This window comes from Ictidomys tridecemlineatus, chromosome 10 (assembly GCF_052094955.1).
Source record: "Ictidomys tridecemlineatus isolate mIctTri1 chromosome 10, mIctTri1.hap1, whole genome shotgun sequence".
Classification (NCBI taxonomy): Eukaryota; Metazoa; Chordata; class Mammalia; order Rodentia; family Sciuridae; genus Ictidomys; species Ictidomys tridecemlineatus.
The window spans coordinates 17,329,524-17,344,330 of NC_135486.1; the positions used below are offsets into that span (position 1 = coordinate 17,329,524).

Consider the following 14,807-nt stretch of genomic DNA (forward strand, 5'->3'; position numbering starts at 1 on the left):
GAATCAAAATGTGAAATATGATATATCAAGAACTATGTAATGTTTTGAACAACCAACAATAAAAAAAAAATTATTGGAGCTGGGATACTTCCGGAAGTGAGTTAAAGTTAGGTGGTGGTGGTCAAAGAGTAAGAACTTGAAACTGAGATTATTAAGTGATGAACTGCATGGTGTCTTAGAGGATTTATGAGAGTACCTAATGTTAACATTATTATAATTGGATCACAGCCGCTGAAATCAGATGATCATATTAATATTGCTACAAATGGACACACGCTTCAAATAAAGGAAGCTCAAATATCAGACACTGGAAGATACACTTGCGTAGCATCTAACCTAGCAGGTGAAGACGAGTTGGATTTTGATGTGAATATTCAAGGTAACACTAATATGTTTATTGTATGAAGCTTAATTTACATTATCTGTCAAAACAATGCAATAGAGATTTGGCGTGGTTTATTTTAAATAGTTTTATTTCTGTTGATAGTAACATAAAATCATTATTGAAATTTTGAACTTAAGGGAGAAACACATAATTTCATCTCTCAGAATGACTTCTGTTATTATGTCTTTCTTCTGTTATTTGTTTAAATGTATACTTCATTTATAGATTTGGATCACATAATACAGACCTCTCTATTACATTAACATTTCTCTAACATTTTTTCATGACATTTTAAAATTGAATTTACATGAAAGACAGAAAAGCAATAAAGAGCAAAATTCACACTAGTTAGACTTTGAATTAGATGGTAATGACAGCTAAGTGGATAAGTTATCTAAATATTTTAGGCCCTCATTTCTCACTTCTAAAATGTATGCCTTGTAGAATTGCAGTGAATACCAAATGAGTATTCACTCATTTGTAAGCTGTCATTAAAGTGATTGAGAAATGATGCCTGCTCCGATTGTGGTTGATATTGACATTCTGGAAATTACTACTCTATATGGATTTGTTTTCTGTGCTAGGAAGGGAACTTAGGAACTTATGCATGCTAAACAAGCCCTCTACTACCCGAGCTACACTCTTTAGCCTGGAACATGATTTTGAAGAACTCTGCCTGTTTTCATCAGTTTATCATCCATATATTTATTTAACCAGATTCCCATTGTTGAACATCTGGGTTATTTCCAAGTTTTCATTAATCACAAATAACACTAGATTGAATATCAATATCCAAACAACTTTTGCACATTTTTGATTTTTCATAAACTTCTAAAAGTGGAAATTTTAGATTAGATGTCATACTTTTTTAATGCTTTTTATGTACAGGCAAATTGCCTTCAAGAAAGTTCAAACTTATTTCCAGAAAAGCATGAAAACATCCTGCTATGATCGTATTCCTTAGCCCTGCTATTCCTAAGAATGGGTCCCTTTGTTGTACAAGTGCCAGAGCTCTTTATAGGGAGAGCAGAGCACTAGAGTAGCCTTCTGAGCCTCATATTTCTTGTTCTTTCATATGTGAACCAACTCTGAATTTCTCCACTTCTTTGTGTGGCTAAGTGCATTGGTAGGTGCCCAAGTACTTGAAAATATTTTTATGTTGCCTAACTTATTACATTTACAAATCACTCTCGTCAAAATACGGTCAAAATCTTTGCTTAATGAATTGACAAGTGACAGTTCACACATAACCAAAACTTAATTCATTCCCTCCATAGTTCCTCCAAGTTTTCAGAAACTCTGGGAAATTGGAAACATGCTAGATACCGGCAGGAATGGTGAAGCCAAAGATGTGATCATCAATAATCCCATTTCCCTCTACTGTGAGACAAATGCTGCTCCTCCTCCTACACTGACCTGGTACAAAGATGGCCGTCCTCTGACCTCAGGTGACAGAGTATTGATTTTACCAGGTAGGTAAAGATCTCTATGAACAAAGTAAAGGTATAAGTCCATGCCAAGTATGTCTCTTCTCTTTTACTAAACAAATGAATTAGACTCTCTGTTCATGTAATTTAACTGACAGTCCCTTGAGTGCCACTGGTGTGCATATACTTCAATCTAGGACTGTCTAGCTTGAGAATTTGACAATAGCATAGAACACTTCTGTAAATTTTTGAATCTACTACAGGATCATTCTACCAACTTACGAAAGTCCTTGGGCTTCTTCGTGCCTCCTTTTCTCTATTAGTACATTGAGATAATGTTTGGTTTCTGTATATTACTAATCCAAATTCTGAAGCGTATTTGCAAATAGTTACTATTCAATTTATTAAATGCACTTATCATAAATAAATGGTTAAGATAATTTCAAATATTTTAGTCATTACATGGTTTGTTGATGGAAAAGATGTTAAGAGTGTTGTGGAATAATATTTTGAAGGCTTTTCAAAATATCAGGACATGTCAGAACTCATCACATCATACACTTAAGGTCAGTGCACTAAATAAATATATGTGAATTTGACCTCAGTTAAGTAAAAGAATATCTTGAAAAATTTTTTTTAATAAAAGTAGGCTAAATAGTCATGACAACTATATGTAATATGGGATCCTAAGTTGCAAGTGGGTCTGCGGAAAAAAATGGCTGAAAATTTATTGCAAATATTGCAATACTAATGAAATTTGAATATAGAATATGAATTCGAGAGTAGTTTGTATTCATTTCAATCTTAATACTTTTGATTATTGTGCTAGTGTTATGTAAGGAACTACCCTTATTGTGAAATAACAGATTATGATGCCTCCGGCTTACTCTCAAATGCTTTAGAAAAAGATAAAATGTATACAACAAAAAATAAAGCAGAGTATAAATAACTAGTGGGCATAGATGAAAGTTTTTATATAATTATTGCAACTTTTATCTTAGTGTAAATTCTCAACATGATAAGTCTAAATACACACACAGCTAGCTATTCTTTCAATATTGTATGCATAATATTGCACATACTCGTATGTAATAATAGTTCACTTTATACTTTCACATCCCCAAATATTACTTTCTCAAATGAATACTTGTAGGAAGCAATAAGCATCATTTAAAATATTCATATTTTATAAAAGTACAAGGTCACTGTTTATTTCTCAGGAGGTCTGATTCATATTTCAATATTGTATCACTTTTTTTGATAATGTAGTATTTGTTAAGAAGATGGTTGGTATCTGAAATTAAAGTGGATGATTGGCTGAAGTAGGAACCTTAAAAGAAAATGCAAGGAAGTCATTAGGTGTGAAAAATTAATCATATCTCTATTTATGAGCTGTGTTCACCCCGAGATTTAGAACAGTAAAACATACTGCGGTGTTTTTAGGAGGGCGAGTGTTACAGATTCCCCGGGCTAAAGTCGAAGATGCTGGGAGATACACATGTGTGGCTATGAATGAAGCTGGAGAAGATTCGCTGCAGTATGACGTCCGTGTACTCTGTGAGTTTGTTTTCTTTTGTTTCTTATGAATTCTTTCACTCAAAACAATTTTTTCAGGAACTAATGTTTGCAAGATGTTACCCTAAGCACTCTGGAGACTATAAGATAATCAGAAACTGAGAGCTCGTCCAAGGAATGAATTGTCTTCTATACAAATTGAGAGTACATTAGTCAGTCCTCCTGGGATATCAAATAACAAAATGGCTTAAACAAAGAGAAAGGGAGAGAGAGAGAAATTATTCACTCATGAATCTCAGAGCAGAGCTGTCATGTCTGGCTTCTGTGGTTTTAAAAAGATCAACAAGATTTGACCTTTCTTTTCTTCTTCTTTTTTTTTTTTTTGACTTTGTTTTCAGTGCAAAGAGCAGTTTATAAAGAAAGCCTGAAAAGGATAGAAGAGAGAAAATACTAAAATTCAAAATTGATTTGACATGAAATGCCTGCTGGTCTCCATGTGGCAGGCACTGTGCTAGGCACTGAGGAAACAGTAGAGCCAGCATCAGTAAAAATAATAACCATCAGTGTGGACGTATTCATGCAACATAATGTTAAGATTCTGTTATGTGCTTAGTGGCACTGATTATTTTATTTACAGAATCAGTTTAATTGTTGGAGACCCAAATACCACAAGGCTGCATGTACATTAAACATGGCCATCTTCACTGATGGCTAACCAAGATGGTATATTTTAACAGAGTGAAACAAAAAAAGGACTAAACTTTTAAAACAAAAGAATGATTATTCACTTTGAAAATAAATATTTATGTTTATAAAAGCAGCTGACACATATATTCCTACTTCAATTAACATTTCAATTTTTGAAAAATTCTCTGAGTAATATGATTTTTCATACTGGCATGTAATTCTATGGTGTTCTTTTTTAAATGAGAATGAATATGTTCGGAAATCTAGAACAAAACTTCTCAACTCTAGGGTGCTTAAGGATCACCTTGGAGAGCTTACTAAAAATGAATTCTTAGAGATGCCTATTGAGGAAGTCTGGTTGGGGCCCAAGAATTTGTATTTCTAACTAAGCTGCTGGTGATGCTAATGCTGATCCGACTCTTGTTGAAGCTGAAAAACAGACTTTGAACAGTCCAGATGTATCCCTTATTAAGTAAGACCAAATATGAACTTTTCAAATACACTTTAAAAGCTATAATTAATCTTAAATATTGATTTATACAGATGCTTCTTATATGTATGCCTGAAATCCCAGAAGGCATAGTGGGAGAAGCTAAGAGAAAAGCAAGACAAGATGTTTTGGGAAAGATCTCAAACTGAGCTAAGTGGGAATGATATTGTTAGAGGATTTAGCCCAGCATAGCTAAGACTGGGATGTGAGTAACCCAAACCCATATACTATTGTCACCATCCACATTCCTTGAGGATTGTGGTTTCTCCTTCAAGATTTGCTTCTCTGTTATCATATCAAGCTTTTTTTTTAGTGCTTTGTAGTTACACATTATACTGCGGCTCATTTTGATGTTTTCATAAGTGCATATAACATAGTTTTCTCATTTCAATCACCAGTACTGTCCACCTCCTTTGCCACCTCACTCACCTGATCCCCTTCCTCTAATATATTAATCTTCCTCCTATTTACCTATTTCTTAATTGTTGCATTATAGTTATATATAAAATTGGAATGCACTGTGAAATATCCATACATGCTTCTAGTGTAATTCGGTCAGTTTCATTCTCTAGTTGTTCCTCTTTCCCTCTCCTCCTCCACTTCTACTCCGCTGATCTCCCTTGTATTTTCACAAGATCCTCCTTTCCCTTTTTTTTTTAATTCCTTTTTTCCTCTCGTGCTTTCATATATAAGAGAAAACATTCTTCCCTCCATCTTCAGAGTCTGGTTTATTTCACTTAGCATGCTATTCTCCCATTCCATCCATTTACCCTCAAATGACATAATTTTATCTTCCTTGTGGTTAAGTAGAACTCCATTGTGTATATATATATACCACATTTTCTTTATCCATTCCTCTATTGATGGGTGTATAGATTGGTTCCATAACTTGGATATTGTGGATTGTGCTGCAATAAGCATTGGTATGCATGCATCACTATAGTATGTTGATTTTAGTTCTTTTGGATAAATACCAGGGAGTGAGAGGACTGAGTTCCATTCCTGGTCTTTTGAGGAATATTTATACTGCTTCCCAAAGGGTTATGCTAATTTGAAGTCCCACCAGCAAGGCTTAAGTGTTCCTTTTGCCCCATCCTCAGCAGTAATTATTGTTGAAAGCTGTTAGAGAATTCAAATAATTTAGAAAAGCCCTTATTGCCTGTCAATATCTTCGTTGCGATCATTTGTTAGTGCCACCAGTTATCAAGGGAGCAAATCGTGACCTCCCTGAAGAGGTCACTGTGCTGGTGAACAAGAGTGCCCTGTTGGAGTGTTCATCCAGCGGCAGCCCAGCACCCAGGAATTCTTGGCAAAAAGATGGACAGCCCTTGCTAGAAGATGATCATCATAAATTTCTATCTAATGGCAGAATTCTACAGGTAAAAGTAAAAATCTTGTTTCGAAACACTCTTTTGATTTTGTACATTGTAATAATTGCCTCGGATTTTTAAAAATAATTTTATTAGTTTATTAAGTGCTGTATGTGTAAAGAACTTCAAGAATATCCAACTAAAATTCTTCTTTCCCATTTTATTCCCACTGTCAGAAATCACCATTATTAACAATTTGATATGATTTTTTCTAGAAACTGTTTCTACGTGTACATGATATAGTCTTTGTGTTAAGAGCCACAATATAAAAAAAAACTCATTACTGTCAGCCTTTCTGTTACATATTTCCTGGTGATAAAATTCTATGTGGTGTAACATTCACTATATATTAAAATGTGTCCTTATTAACAAGTAATAATGGAAACCACATGAATATACTGGATTGTTGTTTATTAATGGGTGTTTCTATGTTTTGCTACTCAAGTGTCCTTAAAGAAAGTTAAGCATGTATAGAAATAACAATTATTTTGTAAATATATGCTTTAGGTTATAGTTTGAGCATAATAAACAACAATGTATTGACCTCCAAGAATCTAAGCATAACTATCAGCATATCCAACACAGTAGTCAGATATAACAGAGTTCTTCATGCAAAAAAGCTCACTACCTGCCATTCTCAAATTATTATCTAAGTATCATGAATATTTCTACTTTATTATCACACATCCTCTGCCAAAATGTTTTTGTGTCTAAAGCCAAAAGATACATAGATGGATTCATAGAAATTTCTGCATACTACAATAAATAAAATATACTGCTATATTAACTATTGCTGTATAAAACAAACCACTCCAAAACTTAATGATTTGAAATGAGCATTTATTTAGCCCATGGTCTGCTCGTTGCCTATGTGATGTTTCTGGTGTCGTCTGGGCTTACTCAAGTGTCTGCACAGAGTTGTGGATTGACGCCATGGCTCTGACCATCTTGTCTGAGCTCTTACACATATTCAGAGCCTCAAATGCAGTAACTGGGCTGATTCTGCTACACTTGATCACAGCGTCCAGCAAGCCAGTCATGGCTCCATCACACAGTGGTGGGACAACTCTAAAGAATGACCAAAAAGCCATCATCAGCATCCGTATGCACAAAAAAATTCATTTTCTTATGTTCATCTGATATTAACTCGATAGAATATATATTGTATATTCTTTTAAATGACAAATGTTACAAGTTGCTTCATTTAAATTCTAGTAGTGACTTCTTCTTTTTCTCCTTAGATTCTAAATACTCAAATAACAGACATCGGCAGGTATGTGTGTGTGGCTGGGAACACCGCTGGAAGTGCCAAAAAATATTTTAACCTCAATGTTCATGGTAAGAGCCTAGTTCAAAAACCATCTGTTAGGGATGCTTGAAAAGGCAAGGAAGCCACGTTCTGCATTATATAACTTATTTCCTGTAGTTAACTTGATCAATATGTGGAGCCGGCATTCATTCAATCTCCTTTCTTCTTCCTACTGTAGCTAGTAGGATTTATAAAGTACAAAACTTCTATGAAGGCCGTTTTTATATTTTTCAGTCCCTCAAGAGAAAGCAATTACTCCTTCATAGGTGAAAGTAAAATAAAAATTTGAAATCTGAAATACTGCAACTTTAGTGCAGGTAGAAACAAATATAGATTTTCTATCATAAAAATGTTTCTACTAGGCCTGATTGGAACCAGTTTTGGTCCTCAACTGCAGAATTTATATTGAATTTATATTGTTATACCTAACATCCTTCCTGGAGAGAAGAAAAATCACTTTTTGGAGTTAAATTAATTCCTTAAAAATCACCACCACACCTAATTCATTTGTGAGACTTAAATTCTCATATATGCTAAAAACTCCATATATGTAAATAAATATATATATACACACATACACACATATATATGAAATCCATAAGTATACATATATAAAAATTATATATTTTTTCTAAAAAAGGCATTGTTTTTCTACCAAAAAAGAATAATTTTATGTTCATGAGATGCAGCCACTTTCATTAAATTAGAAATGATAAAATTATTATAAAAGATTCCCTTTGCATGAGTTATATATTATGAATATGTTATGATATATTATCAGTATATATAATATGTATATATTATATAATGACATATATAAGTATATGCATATATTTAATTTTAGCTCATTTGTAAATACCTGACATTTTCATGAAAAAAATTCTCTTCAAAACACTTTTCTTTAGCATGATGGATTTTTTTTTTTAACCATGATATACAGTGAGTACTAATACCTACCAAAGTTTGCTGTTTGTGAAACATTTGTCTTTGTATTTCCAGTGTTTAGCATAGGGAATACACATTATAGGTACTTAATAATTTACTGTGATATATAAGGAGTATTAATACCAACCAAAGTTTGCTGTCTGTGAAACACTTGTCTTTTATTTCCAGTGCACTCTCTTAGACCTAGTATTTCTCTCTAGCTGCATCCCTCACTTTCTCCCCTATTTCAGGCTTCCTTAATGGCTGTGTATATGGAATGGCTCCATTTCCTCACCCCTGCTGCTGCTTCCCACCCGGCCTTCCATGTTTCACCTTCAGGACTTCACTGAACCTGATCACTGGCTTTGTATTAAAAAGTCCAACAGTCCCTCTCCTGGCTGCATCTTTCTCCCTTCTGACCTTCTGACATTTTTGGCCATTGTCTTTCTCATAAATTCTCCTCCTTGGGCTTCTGAGACATCCACACCCTTGTTTATATCTTCCTTTCCAACCTCTTGTTCCCAGTGGCCTTGGCCAGTTCCTCCCCCTCTACCCAATCATTGCACTTTAGTTCTCCAACTCCTGGGCACTGTTCTGTGCCTGCCCTTTTCCTAGGAGGTTTCGAGCACTCCCAGGCTTCAGTTTCTATATGAAAAATAGTTTTCAGATTTTATCTTTGGCCAGAGCCCTCTCAAAAACTCTAAAGCCTTTCTGTTCAAATATCTACTTCTTATTGACATAAATGTCTAAAAGTGACCCTAAAATGAAACTCATAAACTTCCACAAAAATGTTTTCTTCTTCCAGAGAGCCATGTCTCAGAAAAGGTACCACATCTGTCCCTAGTTGAAACGACAATAATTTGATGTCATCCCTGCCAACTTTCACTCCTTTTAAGCCTTGCCACAATGAGTTCTGATAATCTACTGCAAAGTGTTCTGGGGTGTGCTCACTTTCATAAATATTTCTAACACTATCCTCAACTCGCTGACATAATGTTTTGTAGATGTTATAATGGTAGTATCCTAACTGGCATTTCTGGGTACCTGCAGCCTTCTAATCAGTTATCTCAACTGTTGCAAGATTGATGTGGTGGGGTTTTTTTATGTTTTTATTTTTTAATGCTTTTATTAGTGCATTATGGTTATACATAACAGCTGGGTTCATTTTAAGATTGATAACTTTAAATTATTTTTTTGTCTATACCATTTTTCTGCTTCCCATTCCTTGGGCTATGTTTCAGCATTCTTGATGATGTGCAGAAAACCCTGGAAGATCTGATCTTTGCTTAGGCCTTTAATGTTGTGCATTCCCATCCCTACCTTGCTCTTCAAACTCTGTTCTTACTAGACTTCTGGGTGCCTTGGTCTTTCCCCCATTTGGATCATTGTATGTACTCTGCCTTCATTCTGGAAAACATGCTCATTTTCTTTTACTTATTCCTGATGATATTTTAAGTATCTTCATAAATGTCCCTTTCTCCTCCTGATTGCCAAACTAGGTTACTTCCCTGTTATTGCCCTGATCTTCTGATTGACACTCATCATATTTATGATTACCAGGCAGCATAAAACAGTGGCTAAGAATGAGAGCTGTAGAGCCATACTGCTTACCTTCCAAACCTGTCTCTTCCAGTAACTAGCTGTAAATCTTTAACAAGATGCCAACCTCTGACTCAACTTTTTCATTCATAATATGAGGATAAGAACTATATCTAACATACAAGGTGTGTGAGGATTCAATGGGATGAAGTGTTTTAAGTGTTTAAAACAGTGTTCAATGCAACACAGCTACTCAAAAAATGTTATGTTACTTTTAGTTTAGTGTCATTACCATCAAATTATTAACCCCATTATCACCAAATTACTACCTGTTCCACATTGTACTGTCTAACACTAAGCGTGAATACAGCAAACATTCAATAAATATTTGATACATTAATGAATTAAAATCATAATTAATTACTGGGTAAAAAATAAAAACTTGCATAACATTTTAAGAAGTGATTTTTCTCTTTGATGTTTTTGATGTTATTTAAAGACCTCAGTCTTAATATAACTGTGCATGTAATCAAATGTTTTATTACTTTCATACTTTAATTCATGTCTTATGTTTCATTGATCTAAGATCCATTTTTATTTTTATTTGCTAACCTATTCATTCATTCATTTTTACACCCCCTTTTTGCTCCTCTTCACAGGAAACCATTCAAATGTATGATTCTGTGTTTTCCATCTGTTATAAAGCATCAATTATTCCATATTTACATATTATTCTGTTTTATTCCACCTTTTATCTGAACTGCTTTTTTAAATTTGGGGGTTTGAACAATAAACATTATTATTTTTAGAATTTTTGCTTATCTTAAAAGTTACGTTGATTTTTCACTATAAAAATATTATATGATTTATTGATAGATACCCTAAAATTAAATTTATACTCTATTGTTGCTATCACAAGAAGAGAAAAGCATTAAGTAGGCTATAATATTTTTAAAAAGATTACTCAAATGAACTTTAAAAAAAAATACCATAAGGTCTTTATTTGTACTTTGACAAAACCATCTTAGGAATTGCCATCTATGTTTTACAAATAAATATAAAATATTCTTGATTAGAAAATTCTGGTTCTTTCTTTCAGTTGGAAAAAATAAACCTGATATACCTAAGCTTGATGAAGGCACTGAGAAATTCTAGTAAAGTCAGCTGGATAACCTACAGGAGCATTAACTCAGTGCCTTCACAGAGCACAGTGGTTGGGCTAACATGGAATAAATTGGAATATGCATTTCTGACATCAGGTTTCATTTTAATATATATGCTTTTACAGTTCCTCCGAGTGTCATTGGCCCCAACCCTGAAAATCTCACCGTGGTGGTGAACAATTTCATTGCTCTGACCTGTGAGGTCTCTGGCTTTCCACCTCCTGATCTCAGTTGGCTCAAAAATGAACAGCCTATCAAGCCAAACACAAATGCTCTCATTGTACCTGGTAAGGATTTTTTTATTCTTTTTAAGGTGGGCAAAACTTTCTCATTTTCCTCTATTTTAATACAAATGGCATTTTGACTTGGTCTCTTTCTAAACTTTTATCTTGCTCCATTTATTTGTTCACAGAAAATGCCTCTCTTACCCATGAGAGACCATTAGGGTAAGATTATAAAGAGTTTCATGAACTCAGTGAAAATGTAGAAAAACAAGGTCTCCTCTAACAAATTATGGAATTTAAGAACAGAACAGCTTAGTAATTCTGAGTATAGATGGTAAATAGCACTTTCATTTTATTAACCACTGGTTGTTTTTAATCAATCCCAACACTTCTTGAGGATGAATAGATAGGTAGGTAGATAAATACATAGATAGATAGTAGAAAATAATACAGTCAGATTAGAGGCAAAGAAACAGAAAGATAGATGGACAGATAATCTATTTATTGCAGTTATTTCTGCACTGTGGACAATTTAAATCCTCGACCATTTTAAGTATTTTAGCTATAGTACAATTAGTATTTTCTCACTAGAACCTATCAAATAGTTTTCCTTTCCACGTCTGTTTACTAAAGAGAAAAATTTTGAGTCTCTTACTTTATATGAAACTAAAATTGATAAAAAAGAAAGGATCAAGGAAAACTGATTCAATTATTTCATTTTAATAAATGAAATGATTCAAAATAATTTTATTAAGGAAAATGATGTATTTTACCATTTATCTTATTGATAATTATTAGAACAACCTCTGTTCTTCAATTTACATCGTATCTGCCCACAGGGGGTCGAACTCTACAGATTATTCGGGCCAAGGTATCTGATGGTGGAGAATACACTTGCATAGCTATCAATCAAGCTGGTGAAAGCAAGAAAAAGGTTTCCCTGACTGTTTATGGTTTGTTTTCACTCTCTTAATATTATTTCATTTAAAAACTATTATTCACTACTTCTATCTGAGCAATTTGATGAAAAAATAATAATTCTTCTGTTCTTATTTACTTCCCTCAGTTCCCCCAACCATTAAGGATCACGGCAGCGAGTCTGTCTCCATAGTTCACGTAAGAGAAGGAACTTCAGTGTCCTTGGAGTGCGAATCAAATGCTGTCCCACCTCCAGTCATCACCTGGTATAAGAGCGGGCGGATGATAACAGAGTCCACTCACATCCAAATTTTAACTGATGGACAAATGCTGCACATCAAGAAGGCTGAGGTTCATCTTTTATTCTTGTTTGAGGGTTAAGACTCCCTGGTGGGGTTGCAGAAGAGATCATTGGAAGTCACATGTTCCCTTTACTACCGCCAAAAAAAAAAGTATTTATTAAAAAATACATAGTCAATGTCATTGACCTTATTTTCATTTTTTAAAAAAGTATCAGGATTGCAGAGGCTGATTAGAAGTGGGGCATTTGAACATAAAGATGACTGATGATTTAATCTACACTCAAACAGTGTGATTGGTCATCTATAACTTAATGGAGCACATACAATAGTATCTTTTTCTTTTAGGTTTCTGACACAGGCCAGTATGTATGTAAAGCTATAAATGTAGCAGGACGGGATGATAAAAATTTCCACCTCAATGTATATGGTGAGCATCTGCCTCTAATACAACTCTTTTTCCCCCCAGATATGCAAATGAAAGAAAATGTCCTAAATTAGTTTAATGAGGACACATGATTTTCTTCTGTCTTTTTATAGTGCCACCCAGTATAGAAGGGCCTGAAAAAGAAGTGATCGTGGAGACGATCAGCAATCCGGTGACCTTGACATGTGATGCCACTGGGATTCCACCTCCCACCATAGTATGGTTAAAGAACCACAAGCCCATAGGTAACACCTTTGTGCATTTTTGTGGTTGTTTTCTTTTGACTTTAATTGCTAGATAAAAAGGCTAGCACACTTTCAACATCATGCCAGAACTGTGCATCATATAAGTCTAATGTATTGACATATGAATTTATAAAATAGACTCATTGTAAAATGGTCATTCCTTCTGTAAAGAGATTTTTTTCTTGCTTTTCCTTTTTAAAATAATCACATTTAAAATAAAAGTACAAAAGCAAAACAAAATTTTAAGAAATATGTTTAGTACATAAATCAAGGTATTTGGTGGTGAATTGTAGAGATGTCAGATATAGAAGTTTCTTTAATTTTGCTTTTCTTGGTTTCTCCCTGTAGAAACTTCTGACTCCCTGGAAGTTCACATTTTGTCTGGAGGTAGCAAACTCCAAATTGCTCGATCTCAGCGTTCAGACAGTGGAAACTACACATGCATTGCATCAAATGTGGAGGGGAAGGCACAGAAGAATTATATTCTTTTGATTCAAGGTATGTCATGTACACCTGATTTATGTTCAGTTTATTTGTTATATTCAATTTATACAACAAAATAATCTGCATTTAAAGGGATCATTAGCAATTGACTCAACGTGTCTTTAAATCACCAAAAATATTGTCGGTTGTCAGTTCCACATTTATCAGTAAAATTCTCTTTTCATGAAAATGGAAGTAAATGAGAGAAAACAGAATAGTGGAACTTAGGAAGTTTATTTTTTCACTTTTAATAAATTATTACCTTCCTATTATATGTATTATGTTGAATTATACTTATTTTTTTAAAACTGGCATAACTTATTTGGATGCCAAGTCTGTAAATCTGTTCTTACTTGTGTAAATAAGATACAGTTCATAAATAAAAAATTTTGTTTATGCATTAACAATATATAGACACCAATCATACGTTATGTGATATGACCAAACATTTTACCAGAATTTTTCTATAATTTAGAATGTTTTAAGACTAGAGATAATGTTTGTATACAGGGCCTAGGTCTAGTGCTTGGCATATATTACACACTAATTATAGAAAGTCTCTTATTAACATTCTTATTGACTTCTTTAATATTCTGGGTTTAGATATGTAGATTTGATATTGTTTTTATCATCTTCTGCATGGCTAGGATAATATTTGGAAAGACTGAAGTGATGGATTAGTAAATGTGTAACAATTGATACTTTAAGGATAAAGATCTGGTTTGTATACGATCATTTATTTGCCAGTTTCTTGGAGGACATATGCCCACCACGCCCTCTTCCAGCTTCCCACATGACATCACTGAATGCAGATAAGAGAGGACGTGAAAAATTGGTTCCTGGGAGTGCCTGTGAGCTGCTGCCCACACATCCCTTTAACTATAATTGTATAGGATAGGGATTTAAAGGTGTTTCTTTCTCTTTATTTCACGTTATCTTGACCAAACTATTAAAGCGCAAGCATGATTGGATAGAACTGAAGCTATTGGATTCTGAAGACATAATAAGTCTATCCATTATCCAGATAAATATTATTTAGACTAGATATTGGAGAAAGAAATAACTAAGTTATATACTTCTCATAGACCTTTGTGCCAATGTTTGAAAAAACGGATTCTTCTGAGTTATATTAATTCTATTCTTTGAGGAACTATCCATTGAGGATTTAATCTATGAATGATTATGTTTACCTAGAAGGGCACCATGAGACAGATCTGTTACCAGCCTCCATAATTAAATAATTATATTGATTTACAGGTATACCAGGAATACTGAAGAGTTTTGATTCAATTATCTTTCTCATTTAAAAGTAATTAATGAAGATAACAATAGTTGATTTTAATCTAGGAAGAATATATTAATTAAAACTGGCATGTTCAGAGCTGGGGTTGTTGCTCAGTGA

General features: G+C 33.8%; 1 protein-coding gene across 2 annotated transcripts in view; it reads left to right on the top strand.

The window, feature by feature from the left end:
• Hmcn1 (hemicentin 1) overlaps positions 1 to 14,807 on the top strand; it is a 376,766-nt gene that overhangs the window by 278,615 nt on the left and 83,344 nt on the right. For both annotated transcript variants that reach the window (XM_040277215.2, XM_078022483.1), the window contains 11 exons: positions 229 to 379; positions 1,663 to 1,857; positions 3,256 to 3,369; positions 5,696 to 5,883; positions 7,116 to 7,212; positions 10,935 to 11,096; positions 11,873 to 11,986; positions 12,100 to 12,302; positions 12,599 to 12,680; positions 12,791 to 12,922; positions 13,271 to 13,420. In XM_040277215.2, the coding sequence (XP_040133149.2) occupies positions 229 to 379; positions 1,663 to 1,857; positions 3,256 to 3,369; positions 5,696 to 5,883; positions 7,116 to 7,212; positions 10,935 to 11,096; positions 11,873 to 11,986; positions 12,100 to 12,302; positions 12,599 to 12,680; positions 12,791 to 12,922; positions 13,271 to 13,420 (1,588 nt within the window). The remainder of the gene's footprint in view (positions 1 to 228; positions 380 to 1,662; positions 1,858 to 3,255; positions 3,370 to 5,695; positions 5,884 to 7,115; positions 7,213 to 10,934; positions 11,097 to 11,872; positions 11,987 to 12,099; positions 12,303 to 12,598; positions 12,681 to 12,790; positions 12,923 to 13,270; positions 13,421 to 14,807) is intronic.